The following is a 20182-nucleotide window of genomic DNA, read 5'->3' as shown; positions in this document are numbered from 1 at the left end:
ACCAGACATACTTATTTTAATCATATTTTATATAAAATAGACATTTACATAAATTTAATTTTGGAAAGACCTAGGCAAAGTATACATCATTAGACTCAATGGAAGAAATACTTTATGGAAGATAAATTCTAACGGGCACAGTCAAAGTAACAAAAATGTACATTTACATACAACTGATCAAAACAGGAAGTATGAAAAAAGAACATGATGCAAATCATTTCCCCCTGACAAAAGGAGGGATCTGCGTGAATTACAGCAAATCAAATGATTTCCACATTGTAAAAGCGAGCCATGGCTTCTACAGATATTTTAATTCCTTAGGAGGAAGTTTCACCTCATCTTTTTTCCCCAGTAAAGTAACAATCACTGTAGGAATTTTTAAGTGCACAGACTGTAAAATAAGAGTAACTACCTCTGCCATGTTCAAGCATTTGGGCAATTCAGTCACTTTTAGGGTTGTATCATTTAAAAAAGGGCAACAGTTATGAATTATCTCATCAGATGCATAGTGTTTTTCAATCCAGATTCAAAAGTAACCATTCGAGTTACTCATTGAGCTTAATGGAAACATCAAACCAACCAGTCCTTTCATGGGTGGTAAACATGACTGAGACACTGGCCAACTTGGCCCAGGTAAGGTGGCTCTTCAGTGGCAGAGCTAGAACTAGAACTCAGATGTCTTGATTCTTGGGCTAGTGTACCCCTTCTATGGACCAGCAAGACAAATAACCCCCAAAGGACATCACACATATTGAAAACTACCAAATTTGATACATATACATATACAATGTGTACTACTGAGAATGCGAAGAAACTACTGGATTTTTAGACATAGACGTGTCTTTCCAGGTGGGAGTCAATGGTGATCTACGCTTACAAACCAATAATGAGCATATATTGTGGTGGATGCTGATTTTATAAGTTACAGACCATAAAGACTTTAATTGAAAAGATCAATTAAAATCAATATTTTAGTATCAGCCAATTGATTGTTATAAAGATCTTATCAATTCTGTTGTGCCACTTTGATTGATATTAAACCATGCTTTTGATTGCAGTTATTTTCTGTTCTCTTTAAGTTACATGGCTACAAATAAAATATTGAGGGAAATAATATTTTTGGAAGAACTATTCAACATATTTTCCTTTTGTATCAAAGACTTCAAGAATAATCATAAAATGTTATAATATTTCTCTATCTTATTTTTGACACCCTAAGCTTTTATTTTATTCAACTGCAGCCTAAATGCAAGATTTGACAGGTATTTATTCTTTTCAAATGTCAAAAGATACCATCTAGATAGCTAAGTGAAGCTATATTTGGAAGATACCAACATATAATCAAATCAAAGTAAATGTAATTTGGAAACCAGGAACAAAAATTTTTAAAAAATCACCTCTAACTATATTTGTTGTGAATGTCGTTCCTAATATCCTCTAGATTTATTATTTTAAGAAGGTGAATCCACCACAAAGTCAAAGCAAAAGTTTCTTTTTTTTTTTTCAAAAACAGATTCTAACAAGTACGAGTAAGAAATAATTAACAAAAGCTCATGTGTGCCCCAAATAAAGATAGAGATATAGGCATAAACTCTATACCACGGACACCTTCTATGAGTCATGAAAATATCAGTCATATATACTGGGCACTTAGTCTGGTACATGCAAATTTCAAGGCAATTCCTCTCCATCTGAGAACCAGGAATTCTGTAATTTTAAGGCCAAATTGTAGTCCAATTGCCACAAGTGCAAAACCACCCCACATAACCACCTATTTGTGAATCATGGAACGATAGCCTCAACCAACCAGTTGTGCCATAAATCATTGTTAAGACTTCTTTGGCTCATTTTAGTACAGATTTAAAAGTAAAAATTGCAAAAGATTATAAACATCTATTATTTTGTAAAAGTTTCAAACTCCCATTACAGTTATCAGCCTTGTAGCGGTTCTCCAGCCTAGCTGCGCATTGGAATCGTGAACAGCCAGGATGATTCAACCAGAGATTCTGAAAGGTCCTCAGGTGATTCCAAAGTGCAGCCATGTTGAAAGCCACTATGTGTGAGGGAACAGATGTCAACTATCAGCTGAATGTAGCTCTTCAATCTGAGAACCTGGAATGTCTTACAACGACAATAGGAAACCCACATTTGCTTTGTTTCTCCTCACATTACAGTTATTGCGGGCCAGTTTTGATAGGACAGTTTCGATTTTCTCATTTAGTCTGACTGAAAAACCGTTTCACGAGGCATTTGCACAACCACTGCAAAACACTGCATCAAACTAGGTACCACCTATTACAAATTTCAGATTCTTATGCTAAGGGTTGTGAAGTACTGTAGGAGGTTGGAATTAAAGTGCGACAATTCTCTTTGTTTTGTGATAGGCTTTAAATTAAACAACCCAAAAGGGTATATCTCAGGATTCTCTATAATAAAACTTCTTTTCCTCCAAGGCATTTGCATCTTTGGTTTAGTTCACCTATGTTGTATCACTGAAACATGTTTTACAAATACTGTTAACAGATCGAAAGCATCTGAATCATTTAAAAAATCCTGAATGAATAATTCATAAGGTTAAAATAAGCTGCTAAAGCCATTCTTGTGGCTTCTATATCAAAGGATACATAAAGAAGTGGACACTTATCAGGGATTTTGAAGGCAAGAACTGATTCTAGGTACAAAAAAAAGGAGAGGTTAGATGGACTGGAAAAAGAGGGGTGATATATACATGAGGAACTCCAAATGTAGCTGGAAAAAAATAACAAATCTGTTCAGAGTAACACAATCATAAAATGAAACTCTGATCATTGGTTCAAATGTTCAGCCAGGCCAAAGCAACTCCTGTTTTATCCTCAGCCACTTTCCTTCCTACCCAGAACCTGTTTAGGAACCCAGTGCAAAATGAAAGTGTGGACCTCTTGCTCAAAAATTATTAAGAATTATTAAAAATTTCAGCCAGACATGGTGGTTTATGCCTCTAACCCCAGCACTTTGGGAGGCCGAGGTGGGCAGATCGCTTGAGCCCGGGAGTTTGAGACCAGCCTGGGCAACATGGTGAAATCCTGTCTCTACAAAAAATACAAAACTTAGCTGGACATGCTGGCACATGCCTGCAGTATCAGCTACCTGGGAGGCTGAGTTGGGACGATCCCTTCAGCCAGGAAGGTCAAGGCTATAGTGAGCCATGTTTTCGCCATTGCACTCCATCCTGGGTGACAAAGTGAGACAAAGTGGAACTGTGTCTCAAAAAAATAAGTAAAAATCAGACATTCAGCCGAGCTCAGCATGCTTCAGAGTGCAGGGCCCCGTGGGACTGCAAAAATTGCACATCCATGAAGCCAGCTGTGCTCCTCCATTTCAAGAAGGTGCTATCAATCCACACAGCACGTATACTTTCATTAAGGGCAAACTAGATGCACCTCTATGATGAATGAGGGCACTCCATTTTTATTATAAAGATAAGTTCCATGTATTATTTCGTGTTACAAGGACCAAATGAAAATAGTTACAAAATACATTTAATATCTTTGAAAAATAGTATGTGATTTATTTTCTTATATGCACTGTTTTAACTGTGAAACTATTGCATTGGCCACATCTCAGTGAAGGTATTCACTTGGGATAAAAGTATCTGATCCAACAAATAATTACTTTTTTAAAAAACAGTGCTTACTTTTAGTGTTCAAAAGATGCCAGTGTGTGTGGACAGAGTGACAGTGAGAGAAAAAGAGAGGGAAGAAAAGGGAAAAGGGGTAGGGAAGGATGGGGGGAGATAGGAAAGCACCTACCAGGAGGCAAAGTTTCCTGAAGGTCATGTGATCCTTTACCCTCAGGAACTTTTAGGCTGAAATCACCATTTCCATTATTCCAACAAATGTACTCTCCTATCTTTATTAGCACTTCAAGTAAGGTGTAATAACTGTTCACAATTTGGGGCTCAGTCTTTTCCATTAAAGTTTTAAGCATCAGTTTTCATTACAGATTATTCTGAAAAGTTGTAATGAAGTCCTAGACACTAGGGCTTCATGTTTTTTCAATCTGAGGGTGGGGTTGTTATTTTACAATAAACACAGGAGTATGTTTCTTGACCCTAGGACTATGATTTTGGGAGGAAGAATATATCTTAATTAAGGTTGTGGATACATTTATGTTATATAACACGAAAAAACTATTAGAAACAAGCGATCGTAGTGGTAATATATACATTATTGGATTACTGATGCACACAAAGAGATGCATGCTAATTCAAATTCTGTAATCATTTGCATTTCAAATACTCCCCTTGCCACGCCTTCTGCAGAAATTTGTCTTGTTTACTTAGACTTACCTTGACAAAACAAATAATAACACTGGGCTAGTGCTTCGTGATGCTGGGTTGAAAGAAGCAGAAGGCTATTTTTACCCTGCGCTGGCCTGAGCATGTGAATTACGTGAGCCTTTAGGCTATTATGTCTGTGTGCTACCTGGCTCAGCACTACCAACAGCACTGCCTGGAGTGTTTTAGTTTTGTTTTTAATGATGAAGACCAAATTAGAATCAGGTGTTCCAACTTCTTCACTTCCAAAACATACTACTGCCAAAACACTGAAGGCTGATTCCTCACATCTCTTTAGCAAGTGAATAATCAACACAAATTTTGGAATGGACTGTTAAAACTTAACTATTTTACAATTTAGATTTACATTTTATAAGATCAGTTTTGAAAGCTGATATTAAAACCACTTTGTACAGAGAAAAAAGAAGTGTGTGTGTATATATATTAATTATTTTATAACTTATGAAATAAATAACACTAAAAATAAATGTCAAATTGTGAGTTCAGCTTTGCCTTCCTATCTCTTAAATATAAATATATATTTAAAATTTGAATTTAGATCTTTACCCTAGATTTTTAGAGCATTCTCCATAATATTCTCAAAACAAAGAATTCTAGGTATTAATCATTGATGTTCTAAGCCCAAAATTCTCATTAAGCCTAGGAACACAAATAAATAGAGCTCTTTTTCCATCTAATTAGAATCTATGAAGATTTCTGTGATACATCATAAAGGTTCCTCAATGGTTAAATATATTTTTCAAAAAATAATAAATCTCATGATGTCTGAACATTAAGATAATAAAGTAGGACATTTCTGTCAGTTAATATCTTTAATTTTTTATGTAGAATATACTATTTTTTCTCCACCAAAATAACAATATATTTGCAGGCGGGAACATGTATGATTTTAAATGCACTTTTGAAATCTTAGAGTAAAACACTACTCTAGTAATACTTGTAATAAAATTAAAATAGTTTTAAACACTTCCATAAAGAATCAGGGGTGCCCGGCTCCTTGATGTCCCCCTAGGGATAAAGACATCCATATACAATTCCAGGAGCTTCCCTTTAATTCTTCAAAAAAGCACTAGGAATGCTCTTAGGGGGATATTAGATAAAGCTCACTTAGCAATAGCCCTTTTTCCCCACATATTCTGGAAGGTTCTACAAAAGCTATTAGATACTCATTTCTGGTTCTGGAGAATTAAATAAGCCAATTCTTGGTCGGATTTTCCAAATGGCTTACCACAGAGGATTTATCCTCTTTTGAAATATTTCATCCCATAAGGAATAGAAGCTCTGCCTTCACAACATTTCAAGCTTCTGTATTTCTGGGACAAAAAAATGTCTAAACAGAATTAGATTTCCAGGTCTCAAAAGCACAGAGATCTATCAAGAGAAATCTGGAGTTAAACCAAACAAAAATCTGTAAAATGTGTAAATGTCGTTCTCCTTCCCTCTCAGACCTTCTTGCCCTTGTTTGCTGTTTTCGTCTTCCTTCATGGAAAAGCAAGTCCTTCAGCACTGGGCTACCAGCAGATGCCCCAAAATGTGTCACCCTGAACTCGGAATGAGCGAAAATCTCATTAGTTGTGCCCCTGCTGATGTGAAAGCAAGGCTTCCATCACTCCCCTTTCAGAGGGACCACATTATCCTATGAGGTTGACTCAAACGGTGCTATGTTTGATCCTTTTCTCGAACTTCTTGTAATCGTTTTTCTAGGCGATCCAATTTGGCAAGATTTTCCTTCAGCAGTTTGCTGTCTGGAACCAACTGTAAGGCTCTCTCATAATAAGCTCTTGCAGACACATATTTTCCCTGGGGGTGAGAAAGAGAGCGCAATTACATTCTGATCCATCACAAAACTCTCTCAGAGAATGAAGAGACTAAGAAACTGACCCTCTGCCCAGTTTTGCATTAATGTTCTCATATGGAAACTCTGTCTGTATGTGTAATTTTATCCTTGTCTATTGGTGCTTTTGGAGACTCTATTTGTTTTAAGCACTAGATCAGCTGGAGAATGTGAAAGAGGAGAGTTGTATTGTAAGGATAAATGACAGAAAAACAGATTTTCAATTCTACTAATGCAGGGTGTGAGGTTATCGTTTCCTAGTGTCCTCAGGGAGCTAGTACTGTTCCTTTGTAATTAAATGGAACCATGGCACAAAATTCATATCAGGGGAATGGGGTGGAGGGGGTGGGAGAATGAGAGATGAGAAAATGTTTTTAAAACTGCAAGAAGAATGATTAAATAGTTTGTGTATCCACTCTATCTGTTTAGTGATATAGCAGTTATTCTAATCTTCAGCTTAAAACTAAAAGTAACTTTTGCCTAATAAAGTTTTTATGCAATGAAAAGTGTTGATAAGAATGTGAAGTCAAATTTTCTACTACCGTGGGTTTGCAGCAGTATGCACCAGCTGTATACTTTTAGTGCAGTATAGTATATCACTCCTGACCTACTAAACACAACTGTCCCCACCTCTGTTGGCTTCCAACTGTTTCGTTTGACTCTTCAACTAGCAACCATGTGTGCCTGGTCCCAGAAGGGGTCCCTGGCAACTCGGTCATAGCTATTAGCTTTTTTCAGCACTTTTTCTGCTACTGGATGTATTACCTCCGTTATTCGTTCCACCCTCTTTTAGATCTGTATTCTGCAAAGTCTCAGAGCTAAGGTTGTTGGAGTTCCTCCCATTACAAAGAGTATCAGTTTGTTCCATCTATTTTTAGTTATAGCTCCCATGTAGATAAATACCCGTGACCCTCTACATTTCCATCACAATTAAAAATTATATCTCTTAGAGTGAAGACACACGTAGCAACAAGGAACTAATACTTATCGAATGCTTACCTATCTTCCAAATACCTGTCAAAAGCTTAGACACATAGTGAGCGCTCAATATGATACTATCATTACTGTTACTAGTGACTATCCTGGCTCTGTGTCAATAGTGTCTATTTCTTACTGTATTCACTGGTCATATTGGTGAAAAGGAAAGTGGAAATGATAGAACAAGAAATTGTGCATTAGATATCCAGGCACTGGCATGTACAACAAAACGAAGTATTAACAATGACTCTGATAAGAAGTTAAACAGATTGCTGAACAAGTGGGAACTTGCATTTGCTATATTCAATTATTATTGTTTTCAATTCGAGAATATGTCTTCCAAATGTCCTCTGATTTTTGTTAGCCTTAGCACTTACATGCAGACAGCTGTACACTTTTGGGTCTAAGAGTGCTCTCACAATCTGTTTTGCCTGCAGTTGATTTTGAAACGATTCTTCCAGAAGGCTCCTTGAATGTCAGCCCCAGTCAAGGGCCTTGCATTCTTCTTCTCTGATCACCAGGCTTCTCTGTCCTTTCTCACAAAACCCAGTTCCTTTCCTCTTCCTCAAATTGCCCTTTTCTGAACTAAAGTAGAAGCTCTATTTTTTTTCCTCTGTAGCCCAGGCTGGAGTGCAGTGGTGCAATGTCGGGGCCCTGTAACCTCTGTCTCCCGGGTTCAAACAATTCTCATGCCTCAGCCTCCAGAGTAGCTGGGACTACAGGCGTGTGCCACCATGCCCGGCTAATTTTTGTTTTTTGTTAGTAGAGAAAGGGTTTCACCATGTTGGCCAGGCTGCTCTCAAACCCCCAACCTCAGGTGATCTGCCAGCCTCAGCATCCCAAAGGGCTGGGATTACAGATGTGAGCCACTGTGCCCAGCCTAGAAGCCCTATTTTAAAAAACAGTTATATCCCTTAAGTCAGTATCTCCAATTCCCTAGATGCTAGGTAAAATATCTGAATTATCCAATTTCCAGAACTGTGTTCACTTGGTGGCCACTAATCACAAGTGGCTTTTCCAATTTCAATTAGTTACAATTAATTAAAAATTCAGTTTCTCAGTTGCACCAGCCATATTTCAAGTGCTCAATAGCCACATGTAGCTAGTGGCTACTGCCTCGGACAAGGCAGATACTGAACATTTCCATTGTCACAAAAATTCTGCTGGACAGCATCATTCTAGAAAATGCATATTTACAAGGTCAGGAGATTGACACCATCCTGGCTAACACGGTGAAACCCCGTCTCTACTAAAAATATGAAAAAAAAAATTAGCCTGGTGTGGTGGCGGGCGCCTGTAGTCCCAGCTACTCATGAGGTTGAGGCAGGAGAATGGTGTAAACCTGGGAGGCAGAGCTTGCCGTGAGCCAAAATTGCGCCACTGCACTCCAGCCTGGGCGACAGAGCGAGACTCTATCTCAAAAAAAAAAAAAAAAAAAAAAAAAAAAAAATGCATATTTACTGTCATGAGGCAGTACTGAAAATCAGACTTTGTGCTATAGCCTGGTTGATGCAACTCTTTGATGATAAAAAATGTATTATAACTTCTTGGTCCACTCATTTCATCTTATATGTAAGACTTCGTAAGAAGCATCACTTTTTATAACCAAGTGTCATGAGCAAGAGACAACTATGACACTCGCTCATCTTTCCCCCATCTCTTTCTGCAACTTCCTTGCAAAGTACTATATTCCAACTCTCAACCTTGCTGGAGCTCTCAGGTCTGCCTACGCCTCCCCCAGTTCAGGGAAGGAGCGAGGCCTAGGAATGGGATAACAATGCCTGATGCACACATCACCTGGCAATGCAAAACACAGAAAGGTCATAATTATCTTTTAGGCTTCATAAAATGACAACCCTGCATTCTAATAGTGGCATCAAAATGATCACATCTGAGCCATGTGTCTGCTCTATATATTTACATTAGATTGCATCATATAAACTAACTGATATCAGACCACTTTAAAACTACAAAGATGGCAATTTTGTATTGGTCAACCTAGTACATGATGGCCACAAAGATAAAAAACAGGATAAACTAATTTTTACTCAGCACTAATTACATTTTAAAATAATGTAGTAAATAGATCCTTTAATCTCTAGACACTTCCCCAAGGGAAGTACTTCCTAATTTAAAGCAATGGGTTCACCTGTTAAAGAGTGCAGTAGACATGCTATTTTAACTCTGTTATTTCCAGACTTCTTGGGGCCACTTTTGAGTGTATTTGTTGCACTTTTTCTAATTAACAATTAAACCCATCGTTTTAGCTGCAGACACACTCCATCTGAAAACGTATTGAGCACATTGCAGTCATTTATCACTTAATGACAAAGGTACCTTCTGAGAAAGGTGTCATTAGGTGATTTTCCTTTTGGCAAACATCATAGGATATAGCCACATACTAGACTATATGATATAGTCTATGGATTCGAGACCACAAACCTGTACAGCATATTAGTGTAGTGAATACTGTAGGTAATGGTAACACAGTGGTATTTGTGTATCTAGACATATTGAAACACAAAAAAGATGTAGTAAAAACATGTTGTTATAATCTTATGAGACCATGAGACCATCATCATATATATGATCCACCTTGGACCAAAATGATGTCATGCAGAACATGACTGTATTTGAAAATGTAACTATTTAATATATGATTTAAAATATTTAAAATTATCATTTTACTCTTTTAAAGTAAGTTCATTCTATGTTTCCCAACTAGATATTACTGGATATCCTAGAATATCATTAAGATCAGAGCTTGGGCAATTTGGCTCTGATAAATATCGTGCTTGAATTCACCATCAGATCAAAGCTGTCAGTTGCAGGGTAATTATCCCATTAACCCCTCCCACTTGTGTAATCATGGGTCCTCTTTTTTGTGTGTGTTTCCAAGAGTGATCAGTTTCCACTTAACAGTAAAACCCATTAGGACTTTGTTCAAATTCTAATCACTACACTGCTATTTTGTCAGTGCAGAGACTGAAAATCTGTTAGCTAAACAAGAGTGGTTCTTTAAAAACATGTTGGATCATGACATTTCTCTGCTCAAAGTCCTCCAAAAACCCTGACTCATTTGGCATAAAAGCCCAAGTAACTACACACTCCTTGAAGGCCTGCATGATCTGACCCTGCACCCTCTCTGACCCCAGCTTCTCCCATTTCCTTTCCTTTGCTCTCTCCCTGCCACGCTGCCTCCTCCCTACTCTTTGAACAACAGGCATGCTCAAACCTTAGGGCCTTTGCACATGCTGGTGCTCTTTCCCTATTTCGCCACAAGACTTACTCCTTCAGGTCTCTGCTCAAATACTACTTTGTAACTGAGCCCTTTCCTAACCATCTGAATTTAAAATTTTAGCCCTTATTCCCTGGCATTCCAATCTTCTTTCTCTTTTTTCTCCTTAGCACTTATCACCATCTAATATATTTTATACATATACATATGCACATATGTATGCATTAAGCATTCATGTATGTATGTTTGTAGTAACATATCACCTCTTCCTCCTCCTCCTTATATTAATATATTTCCTCCTGCTAGCACCAGAAGAACAAGAATTTTTGTCTTCTTGGTTCATTACTGTATTCCCAGTGTCTGGAAGGGGATCTGGCACATAGGATGTTTGCCATAGATGCTTAGAAAATGAATGGATGGATGGATAAATGAATGATGGTGAATCGTTCATTGTATTAGTTACAGATAATAGTCCCCCAAAAGTCATTTTCAATCCTTGGGAAGACTCACCCAAAGGTAGTGCTTTTCCTTTGGAAAAACAAAACAACAAACAAGCTTGCTTTTTAGTAAAAAATTAGGGAGAAAAGGTATATTAGATATAAGAAATAGAAAGTAATATTCTAAGTAACACTTTAATCTTGACAGTGAGTGAAACTGGGAAGAAATTAAGCTATACTGAGCTACTAAGCTTGAACAAGGATTTAGTTCCCATAAACAGATTTTATCCGCTGTGTGATACTTCTGTTAGGTACATATGATTTTCTTCATGGTTAGAAAAATCATAAAATCTAATTTATATAGATTTATTTTTAAAATAGCTTCATGATATTCAATATCTAGATCATGCAAAGTGAACATAAACTGAACTATTTCACTTTTAAACTCCCATGCTTTTGATATTCAAATGATTTCAAAAAGGAAATTAACAATAGTTCCTTGATCCCTTAAGAAAGAAGAAAGACAGAAAGAGAAAACACAAGGGGAGAGCCTGGTCCACATGGAAGTGAATTATTCTCCTACCTTGATATGTTGGATGCCACCCATGTTCATCCAGGCCTGTGCTTGGTCTGGATTTAGTTGCACAGCCGCTCTATAGCTCTAAATAAATAAGAAATAGCTTCAGGTTAGGAAACAAAGCCCCATCTTTAACGCTCCAGGATTGCCAAAACCATTTTCTTCACATGTGAAAATTTAAGGTATTAATACAATGAAACCAGCTGTTACTAGTTCACAGGAGACCCTATTTATTTCTATTATTTTTCAAAGTTGATGATTCTAAAGTGGAGGAAACTGAAATGTATAATTTCCCTGCAGAGCTAACCTTTGGACTCAGAGAGGCTGAGGATGCCTGCAGGGAATTCCGGTGATTTCTATGATATCATATCATTTTCAACTGTCCTTGACCTGCAAGAAAATTGTACTTTTTGGCCTTTTTTCACTGCAAATGGAATTGGTAAGAAAATTCTTTTTATAATGACAGAATTTTGGGGTAGTCCTCTAAGCAGTTTAACCCTAATACAGTATGCCCTTTTACAATATAACTGACCTAGTCGTTCAGCCTATGCTGAAATTCTTAAAATGGATCACTGCCTCTTTAAGAACATCTACTTTACTAGGGGATAGTTTTATTTATTAGACAGTCTTTTTTCCCCTGCCATATAAAAAGTCTTCAAATGTTTAAAGAGAGTTACCTATCCCTCAAGCACTTTCTTAGGTCTGAATAACATGTATCCTATTAAATGTAGTATCAGTGATGTGTGGTATATTTTTAACATTATGCATGTTTTGCATCAAGGGTATGCTCACCACTGAGTTTCAAGTGGTCACCGGAAATAAAGCCACAGGTTAAGGGCATTGCCTTTAAAAACAAAGCTACGTATTTGTGCATATATTTTAATGTTCCTTGCTATTTTCATTAGCAAGAATATGACCAAACAGATCCATCAAGTACAATCTGGTCCATTCTCCTCTACTTCAGTTTTAAGGGAAAGAAAGAAATGCTAAGAAACCATACTTTCAAAAAGCTGCTAAAAGAAACCAAAAGCGTGTGTCTCTTGGATTAATTTATATCAGCAGAGATGGGAATGTAGTGTAGGAGAGCTGGATTCAAACCCTGAGGCCATCTCTTACCCATTTCTGTGACCTTGAGCAAGATATGAACTTTAAGCCTGAGTTTACAAAACTATAAAATGATGATAATGACCATGCCTTTCTTGTAGGATTCCTGTGAAGATTAAGTTACATAATACATATGAATCATACATAAAGTACTAATACATTTTAGCTGTTATTATGAATCAATGGCCATATATATACATATATACACACACACACACATATAAATATTCACAATTAAGTTATTAATAATGTTCACATTAGTTATAAATAAGAATGAAGATATTGAAAATGTTCAAAAGGCAGAGAAAACCCTACAAATTCTGAGAAAAATGGTTACAATTTTTCAGAATAAAATGCCACAATTTCCGTTTTTGTTTAAAGGGTTCACATTCAAATGAGCTTGCCCAAATATCTTCCCATGTGTTTTCCAATAATATTTTAAAAGCCACTCACTTGTTTATTTCCCAACACAATTGTATCATTTGAGATTTTACTTTTCCTATAATATATTTAGTATAATTTTATGACTTCATTAATTTGTGGCTTTACCAGATATAAGGAAAAAGCATTTAACATTGTCACAAATTTTTAAAGTATGCAACATTAACATTTCTATTTCTACTTATAAACGTCTTCTTGAGTTCAACCTGTGAATAAGTTTTATTTCAAAGCCGTAGATACTGAACACCTTATAAGATGCAAAACACTGTTTTAGAACAGAGAAGGATGCAGCCCCTTTCTACAAGGAAAGTCCAATCTAATTGGGGAGATAAACTATGCAAGGATTTGTACCTGCCTGTACACACAGAGACACACACACACATACGGGGGTTGGGGGACGGACCTAATAATACAATGTAATATGTGACACTTTCAAATGATTGGTTCCTTCATGAGACAGTCCATGCTTTTTAAGAGTTCAGAAGAAGTAAGGTCACAGGGAATAAGGATGGTTAGGGAGGGCTTCCTAAGGCAGGAGGACAAAGACTGGGTCTTGGTGGATGAGTGGAAATCTCATCCTCCAAGTCAAGAGAGGGCGTTTCAAGGACATGTGGAAATGTCCAAGGCTTTTCAGGTACTAGTCCAGCTGGAATAGAAGGTTCTTGCAGTCAGAGAGACAGAGAGAAGCTAGTTTGAGACCAAAATGCGGAATGCTGTGAATGTCAAGTTAAAGATGATTATTCAGAAAAATAAATGTGTAATTCTGAATAGTCAAGGGCCAGATGCTCAATGATAAAAAAATAAACAAAACTTTATGTCAATTAGTCAAAAAACTCACTCACTCCACAAACATGCCAGTGATAGATCTTACTGTACATGTTTCCTTAAAGAGAGAAAGAGTATTAGTTTCAATGAAGAGTTTATACCTCAAAAGCTTTGTCAAGAAGATTCTGCTCTCTTAGTTGGTTTCCTTTTGTGAAAAAAAGTTCAGAAATGACTTTTGGGTCCTTTGGTTTCAGCTGGAGAGCCTTGTCTATAACATCAAGTGCCTGCAGAGGTTGGAAAGTAAGACAGGATAAATGCCGATTAGGTAAAGTAAAACTTACTTAACAGATAAAATTTATATTTTTTGTTCCTATGTGTCAGCGGGTGTGGTATGTGACAATAAAAATACAATTCTTGGTCAGGCATGGTGGCTAATGGCTGTAATCCTAGAACTTTGGGAGGTTGAAGCGGGTAGATTGCTTGAGCCCAGTAGCTCAAGATCAGTCTGGGCAACATGGTGAAACCCTGTCTCTACAAAAAAATACAAACATTAGCCAGGTGTGGTGGTGCGCACCTGTAATCCCAGCTACTGGGAGGACTGAGGTGGGAGGATCTCTTGAGCCCTGGGAGGTGGACCTTATAGTGAGGTGAGATCATGCCACTGCACTCCAGCCTGGGAATCAGAGGAAGGCCTTGTCTCAAATATATATACATTCTTCATTATCTTTGATTTCCTCACTGGGAATTAGTGACCCTGACAAAATAACTTTTTTACACTCCAGTTTTCTCATGTATCGATGAGTGGCAATAAAATATCCTTGATTACTTTACAGGGAGGTGGTGTGATACAGTTGAAAGAAAATAAGATTTGGCATCAGACGTTTGCCCTGAACATGGGTCCATCGGGACCACCCCACCAGTCCCTCTCAGGTCCTAGTGACCATTCTGCCCCCAGCACCTACTGGTGCAGCCAAGATGCTGCAGCCAAAGATCCCCTCAAAGCAACCATCTATCATGTTGCTCCTCTCCACAGAAACCCAAAGCTTCTCCCAGGGTAAGGAACAAAACCCTTGGCCTGGCCCCAGGGAGTGTCCTCCCAGCAGCCTGTGCTTGCGTTCCTACGGTACTCCCGCTCCCTCATGCCCATTCCTCAGAGACGCCCCTTGCTGCTGCCACGGGCTTTTCATGTGTGTTTCCCGGACCAGAATCCTCCTTGCTTCTTCCTCTGCCTGTTAACTCTTATTCTTCATCCAGCCCTCACCTTCACATCACTTCACAGGGAAACCTGGCCTCCCAGAGTCATCGGGTCCCCTGATTATATGCTCTTTGGGACAGGTAGCTCTTCATGATCTCCCTGGGCACAGCTATCACTCTCCATTTGTTTTGTGAGTACTTGTTTAATCTCCTTCTCTATGGGTTAGCTCCACGAAGACAAGGGCAGTGACTTTTTGTTTTTTTAATACCACTTTATTTCTGATGCCTACTACAGTGGCCAGAACATAGCAGACCTTCAACAATTCTTTTATTGAGTCAATTTATAAATTTACTGATTATGTGACTTTTAAAATGGAGATAAACAATAACAGTTGCGATACTGGGTCACCCTGTGTTTCTTTCTTAGATATTGTTTCATGTAATCTTCTTATATATCCCTCTTCTATATTGTTTTATGTAATCCTCATAACAGCCCTTTAAAGCATGGTTGTTATGAGGATTACATAAAACAATATAGAAGAAGGAAAATGCAAAATAATAAAGCATATAAATGTTGGTCTTGATCTTTATAGACTTAGCTGAAAACAAACTGAGACAATAGCACATAAAAGCTTTACACCAAGCATAAGCCCAGAAAATATTATTACAAGGGGACATCTTAGGTGTTAAGGGGATATCTGTGAAAAGTTTCCACAAGACAGGATATGCTGACTGATAAGATTTAAGATCTCCCAGGCTTATAAACATGCAAACTGGAGAATCACTTAGGTGCACCCCATGTTTAACCCATGAATCCAAAGAACTTGAAACAATGTCCTTCTTTACCTTGTCGTGGTTCTCCTGCTTGCTATAGATGGCTGACAAGAGGCGATAGCATTCAAGGCACCCGGTCTCCTCTGACACAATGTGATTGGTCATCTTTTCAGCTTCTTTTGTCTGACCCATCACGGCCAAAACCTGAGCCTACAAAACCACATGGACTTTGGCTTAGCAGAGACTTCATTACCTTATCAAATAAAGCATCCCTGAATAGAAGCATTCAGAATGCATTCCTGACAAACACGCTCAGCATCAATTTAGTGACTCATAGAGAAGGCTGAATCACCAGTTTTCAGGTTTTGACTTTTTGCTGTTTGTTTCTTTATTTAGTTTTGTGCATCCGTTTGTGAGTGAATGGCAGAAACACCAAAGATATCCAATGAAACGGCTTGTGGCTCTTAAAAAAGGTTGACTAAATATGTCAGAAGAGAAAGAATTTCCTCTGATTTCATCAGAACAGTGTGTTTATAGCAAGATAACAAATTTGATGTATTGCACATCTAAGGAGTGAAGTTCCAAACACTGAAATAAAAGTTTTGTTGGTATGATGTTAATTTTCCTGAGTTTAATAAATATAGTGTGGTTATGTTAGAGAATGTCCTTCTTAGAAACTATTTGCAAATGTATTTATAGATAAAGGGGAATGATATGTACATTTAATTTCCACATGGTTCAGGGAAAAAATAACACATACTAATAATAGGTATATACAAACATACATAACTAAATATGCACACATATACATGTATGTATATACACATCTACATGCATCCACAAGGGAGTGATAAATGCATCCACAAGGGAGTGATAAATGCATCAAAATGTTACAAAGCATTGGATCTGGATGAAAGGGTATATGGTAATTTTTTACTATTATTGCCACATTTTCGTAAGTTTGAAGTTATTTCAAAACAAAAATGCAGTATTTTTGGTGTCCATGTCTCTAGAGAATGGCTCTAATATTGGCTGTATGAATATTCATACAGTGGATGTATTACGGCATTCCAGCTCCAGTTTTGAGGCGTGAGGACTACAGCTCTCTCTATGGCTGGCTGTGCTTAGGTTGCCAATTTCATTTTCTTTCATCCTACTCACCAGTGCCAAGCGGAGCTCTCTTTGAGAAGGCTGAAGTGCTGCAGCTTCCTGGTAAATCTGCAAAGCCTCTTCGTATCGGCCAGTGTTGTAGTACAGTGCTCCCAAAGGTGACAATATCTCAGCTTTGTGTGCCACCTGCAGGGCGCTGAGTATGGAGAAAATCTAATTGACATTTCTCTTCTAATAGGTACATTTTCAAATATCTAGGCTTAGATTTAGGGATGACTGTCCATGGTTTGAACCTCTGCTCCAATATGGTCTTTGTTTTTATATCAAGAACAAGGTTTTTGGCTTTTTCTTTTCTTTTCTTTTCTTTTTTGAGACAGAGTGTCACTCTATCAGCCAGGCTGGAGTGCAGTGGCACAATCTTGGCTCACTGCAACCTCTACCTCCTGGGTTCAAGCAATTTTCCTGCCTCAGCCTCCTAAGTATCAGGGATTACAGGTGCCTGCCATCGCGCCCGGCTAATTTTTGTACTTTTAGTAGAGACGAGGTTTCATCATGTTGGCCAAGTTGGTCTTGAACACCTGACCTCAGGTGATTCGACCTTCTTGGCCTCCCAAAGTGCTGGGATTACAGGCGTGAGCCACCACGCCTGGCCAAGAACAAGGTTTTTACAAAATGATCATGATGCCATACTTGGAACGTAAGATTGTCTTATCGACCTATCAATAGGGAAACTGAGCCCCAAGGGTCTTTCCCATTAATTATATGATGAATTTGTTCTCATGTGTGCATAGTTTTTCATGTATTCTCATTTTTTAAATTGTTATTTATGATTGGGGTTGTAATCCATGGCTTCAGAAAACAACAAACTGACTAAAGTGGGAATTAAATTTCAACCTTGGTTCAGCACTATAGTCTAATCAGCAAGCCAAAGTCATGAATTATGATCCCATTTATATTGTTGTGGTTGCTTCCTTTGGAGATAAGAATTTGTATCACCCGAATTGGCAAAATTTGCTAGTATTCTGACAGCACACTTATTCCCATTAACTAAGAAGCTGATGAGCGATTGCTGAGGTTCCTGGCCAACTTATAAAGCCAAGAAAGGGAACTTTACCGTTTGTACCATTCTTCAGCCATGCTGTTCTCTCCCAGTGACCTGTAGAGTCTTCCCAAGTTCACCATGGCCACGTGATGACTGGGGCTAAGTTTGATGGCCTGTTGGTAATGGGCCACCGCCTTTTCTGGTAAGCCTGTAACCAGTGATAGGTTGGTAAGAGCAGAACATGTCTTTTTATAAAAGACACGAACTTTTCACTTTCTCTTCTGACTTACAATTCTTTCTCATTATTACAGAGTTATACCAAAATTATTCAATATGCAAATTAGCTTGCATTTTAGCTTCTCATCCTGGCCACTGCCTAACTTTGAACCATTTCACTGTTCATTCATACTTCCAAAAAAATTAACAAAAAAGCAGTAAAAACTAAAACCTATTCTTTTAATTATATATATTATTTTAGTCGAAATTTTTCTGGTCATTGCTCTTGCTAATAGGATGTCTTCAGATTATTAGTGATTGTTATTTATCCAAGATATAACTGGCCCTCGTTATATAAAAAATAGAACAGGCTACCATAGAAATAAAACTGTCTAGAAGCAATTTCTAAGGGTCTGTGTCAATGAACTATACTGCAACATAGCAATTGAAGCATTGCTTTAAATAACACATATCAGCTCTACAGTGAAAATCTCTTTTAAAATCATGCACTTTCATTTGAATGGTACTTAATTAATAAGACTTCCAACATAAAAATGCCACCATGCACTTGTCCAATGCATTATATATTTTTAAATACTTTTGTTTGTATGGTTTTCGCAGGTAGTTTTAATACAATTTAGCTGCCTTTTGATACTGTTTAGCTGTTTATCAGGATTTAAGAGATATTTAAAAAACTACATACAAAAAATTTCCACTTTACAGATACAGACACTAAAGTGCAAAGATATTCACAGACTTGATAAAGATCCCAAGGCAAGTGACAGTAAGGCCAGAACCAGAATGAAGGCCCTCCAGTCTGATAGGTTTCTTCAAAGTAGCTTCCTGGTGAAACTATATTCAGTGACTAAACTTTAGAACACTGTGAAGTTCTAAATAGAATGGAATGTTTATTATCTACACAGAAATCTTTTCAAGTGTATCTGTTTGAATACAAGTTTGACTAGGAGGTCCCTAGGAGCCTCTGTCTCTGAAGGCAGAGGCTCACTGTTATAGGGTGGTCAGGGAGTTAACATTTTTAGGGGTGTAGTGGGGTGGGACTGTTGTTGAAGTAAAAGGAGGAGGATTAGACCGGCCCAACGAAAGGTTTCTTCTGGTTTTTATATTTTTAAGACAATGTATTATTATGTGGCCAATGAACCAGCAGGTGGCACTACACAACAATTTTACACATGCAAAAATAAGTTTCTTAGATGTATCAGAATGTAAATTTTATATTCTGTAAAACAAGAGAGCTCCAAATATCCTTGAAAATAAAACTCCTTTAAGCACTGCATATTGAAAAACTAATTAAACTAAATTTTACTGCAGGGCAGCTAGTCTAGTAATCAACAGGAACAAAGTGGTGCTTTGACCTTACATTTAAATATAATTTCATTATTTATATGTACTTGTTGCATGCCAACAGCATAGAGGCACTACGTAAGTCATAAAGAAAAGAGATTTCATGCCCAGTAATGTTCTGCATTAATTAAGATAAAGTAAGTGTATTTTACATAGCACCTGTCATATAAGAGCATCGTATCAATTTTAATAATGCAGTTTCTATAAGGTAAATCAAGGAAGAAATGATGGAACAATTCTGGAGGCTTTTAAAAAATATGTTATAGAAAAGTATTTACCATCTGCCAGTAACTGCTTTCAGAGGCAGGTTCTGCATCATTATAGAGAAACATTTCATCACCATGGATTTATAAATATACATAAATAATATTCAAAGAAGACTGGGACTCATTAAATCATAAGGCTACTTCCTGTTACCTGGGGAGTTTTCCATAGAGAAATGAGTATAAGAACGGGCAGATTTTACTGAATCGAGCTTGAAGATTCAGAGAAATGACAGCCCCAAGGTACAATGACTATCAGTAGTGTGAGCTTCCTGCCAAGCCCAGTGAATTTTACTTCTGAGGATTATTTGCCTTCCATTTTGCTGGATAAACAGTATTAACTAATCTCAGCAGTACAGTTTCTCTTTAATTTTACTTACCAGTATCAACTAAGAAAACCCCATAGTTGTTGTGTAAATCTGAGCTGTCTGGACAGTTCTTTATTCCAGCCTGGTATATTTCTTCAGCTTCTTTAAACCTCTCCTTTCAAAGGAAACAAACAAACAAAATA

General features: G+C 37.5%; 1 protein-coding gene across 2 annotated transcripts in view; it reads right to left on the bottom strand.

The window, feature by feature from the left end:
* TMTC1 (transmembrane and tetratricopeptide repeat containing 1) overlaps positions 1 to 20182 on the bottom strand; it is a 710718-nt gene continuing 690536 nt past the window's right edge. The window contains exons 13-19 of one of the 2 annotated variants that reach the window (XM_011979572.1): positions 20052 to 20154; positions 17903 to 18038; positions 16840 to 16984; positions 15751 to 15888; positions 13872 to 13994; positions 11407 to 11484; positions 1 to 6136 (exon numbers count right to left, since the gene is read on the bottom strand). In XM_011979572.1, coding sequence (XP_011834962.1) covers positions 5996 to 6136; positions 11407 to 11484; positions 13872 to 13994; positions 15751 to 15888; positions 16840 to 16984; positions 17903 to 18038; positions 20052 to 20154 — 864 coding nt within the window. In that variant the 3' untranslated portion in view covers positions 1 to 5995. The remainder of the gene's footprint in view (positions 6137 to 11406; positions 11485 to 13871; positions 13995 to 15750; positions 15889 to 16839; positions 16985 to 17902; positions 18039 to 20051; positions 20155 to 20182) is intronic. The other variant, XM_011979573.1, reaches the window with a different exon arrangement.

This window comes from Mandrillus leucophaeus, unplaced genomic scaffold, assembly GCF_000951045.1.
Source record: "Mandrillus leucophaeus isolate KB7577 unplaced genomic scaffold, Mleu.le_1.0 Scaffold203, whole genome shotgun sequence".
Classification (NCBI taxonomy): Eukaryota; Metazoa; Chordata; class Mammalia; order Primates; family Cercopithecidae; genus Mandrillus; species Mandrillus leucophaeus.
The sequence above is the reverse complement of the archived record's forward strand: the minus strand, read 5'-3'. Positions and strand labels throughout refer to the sequence as shown.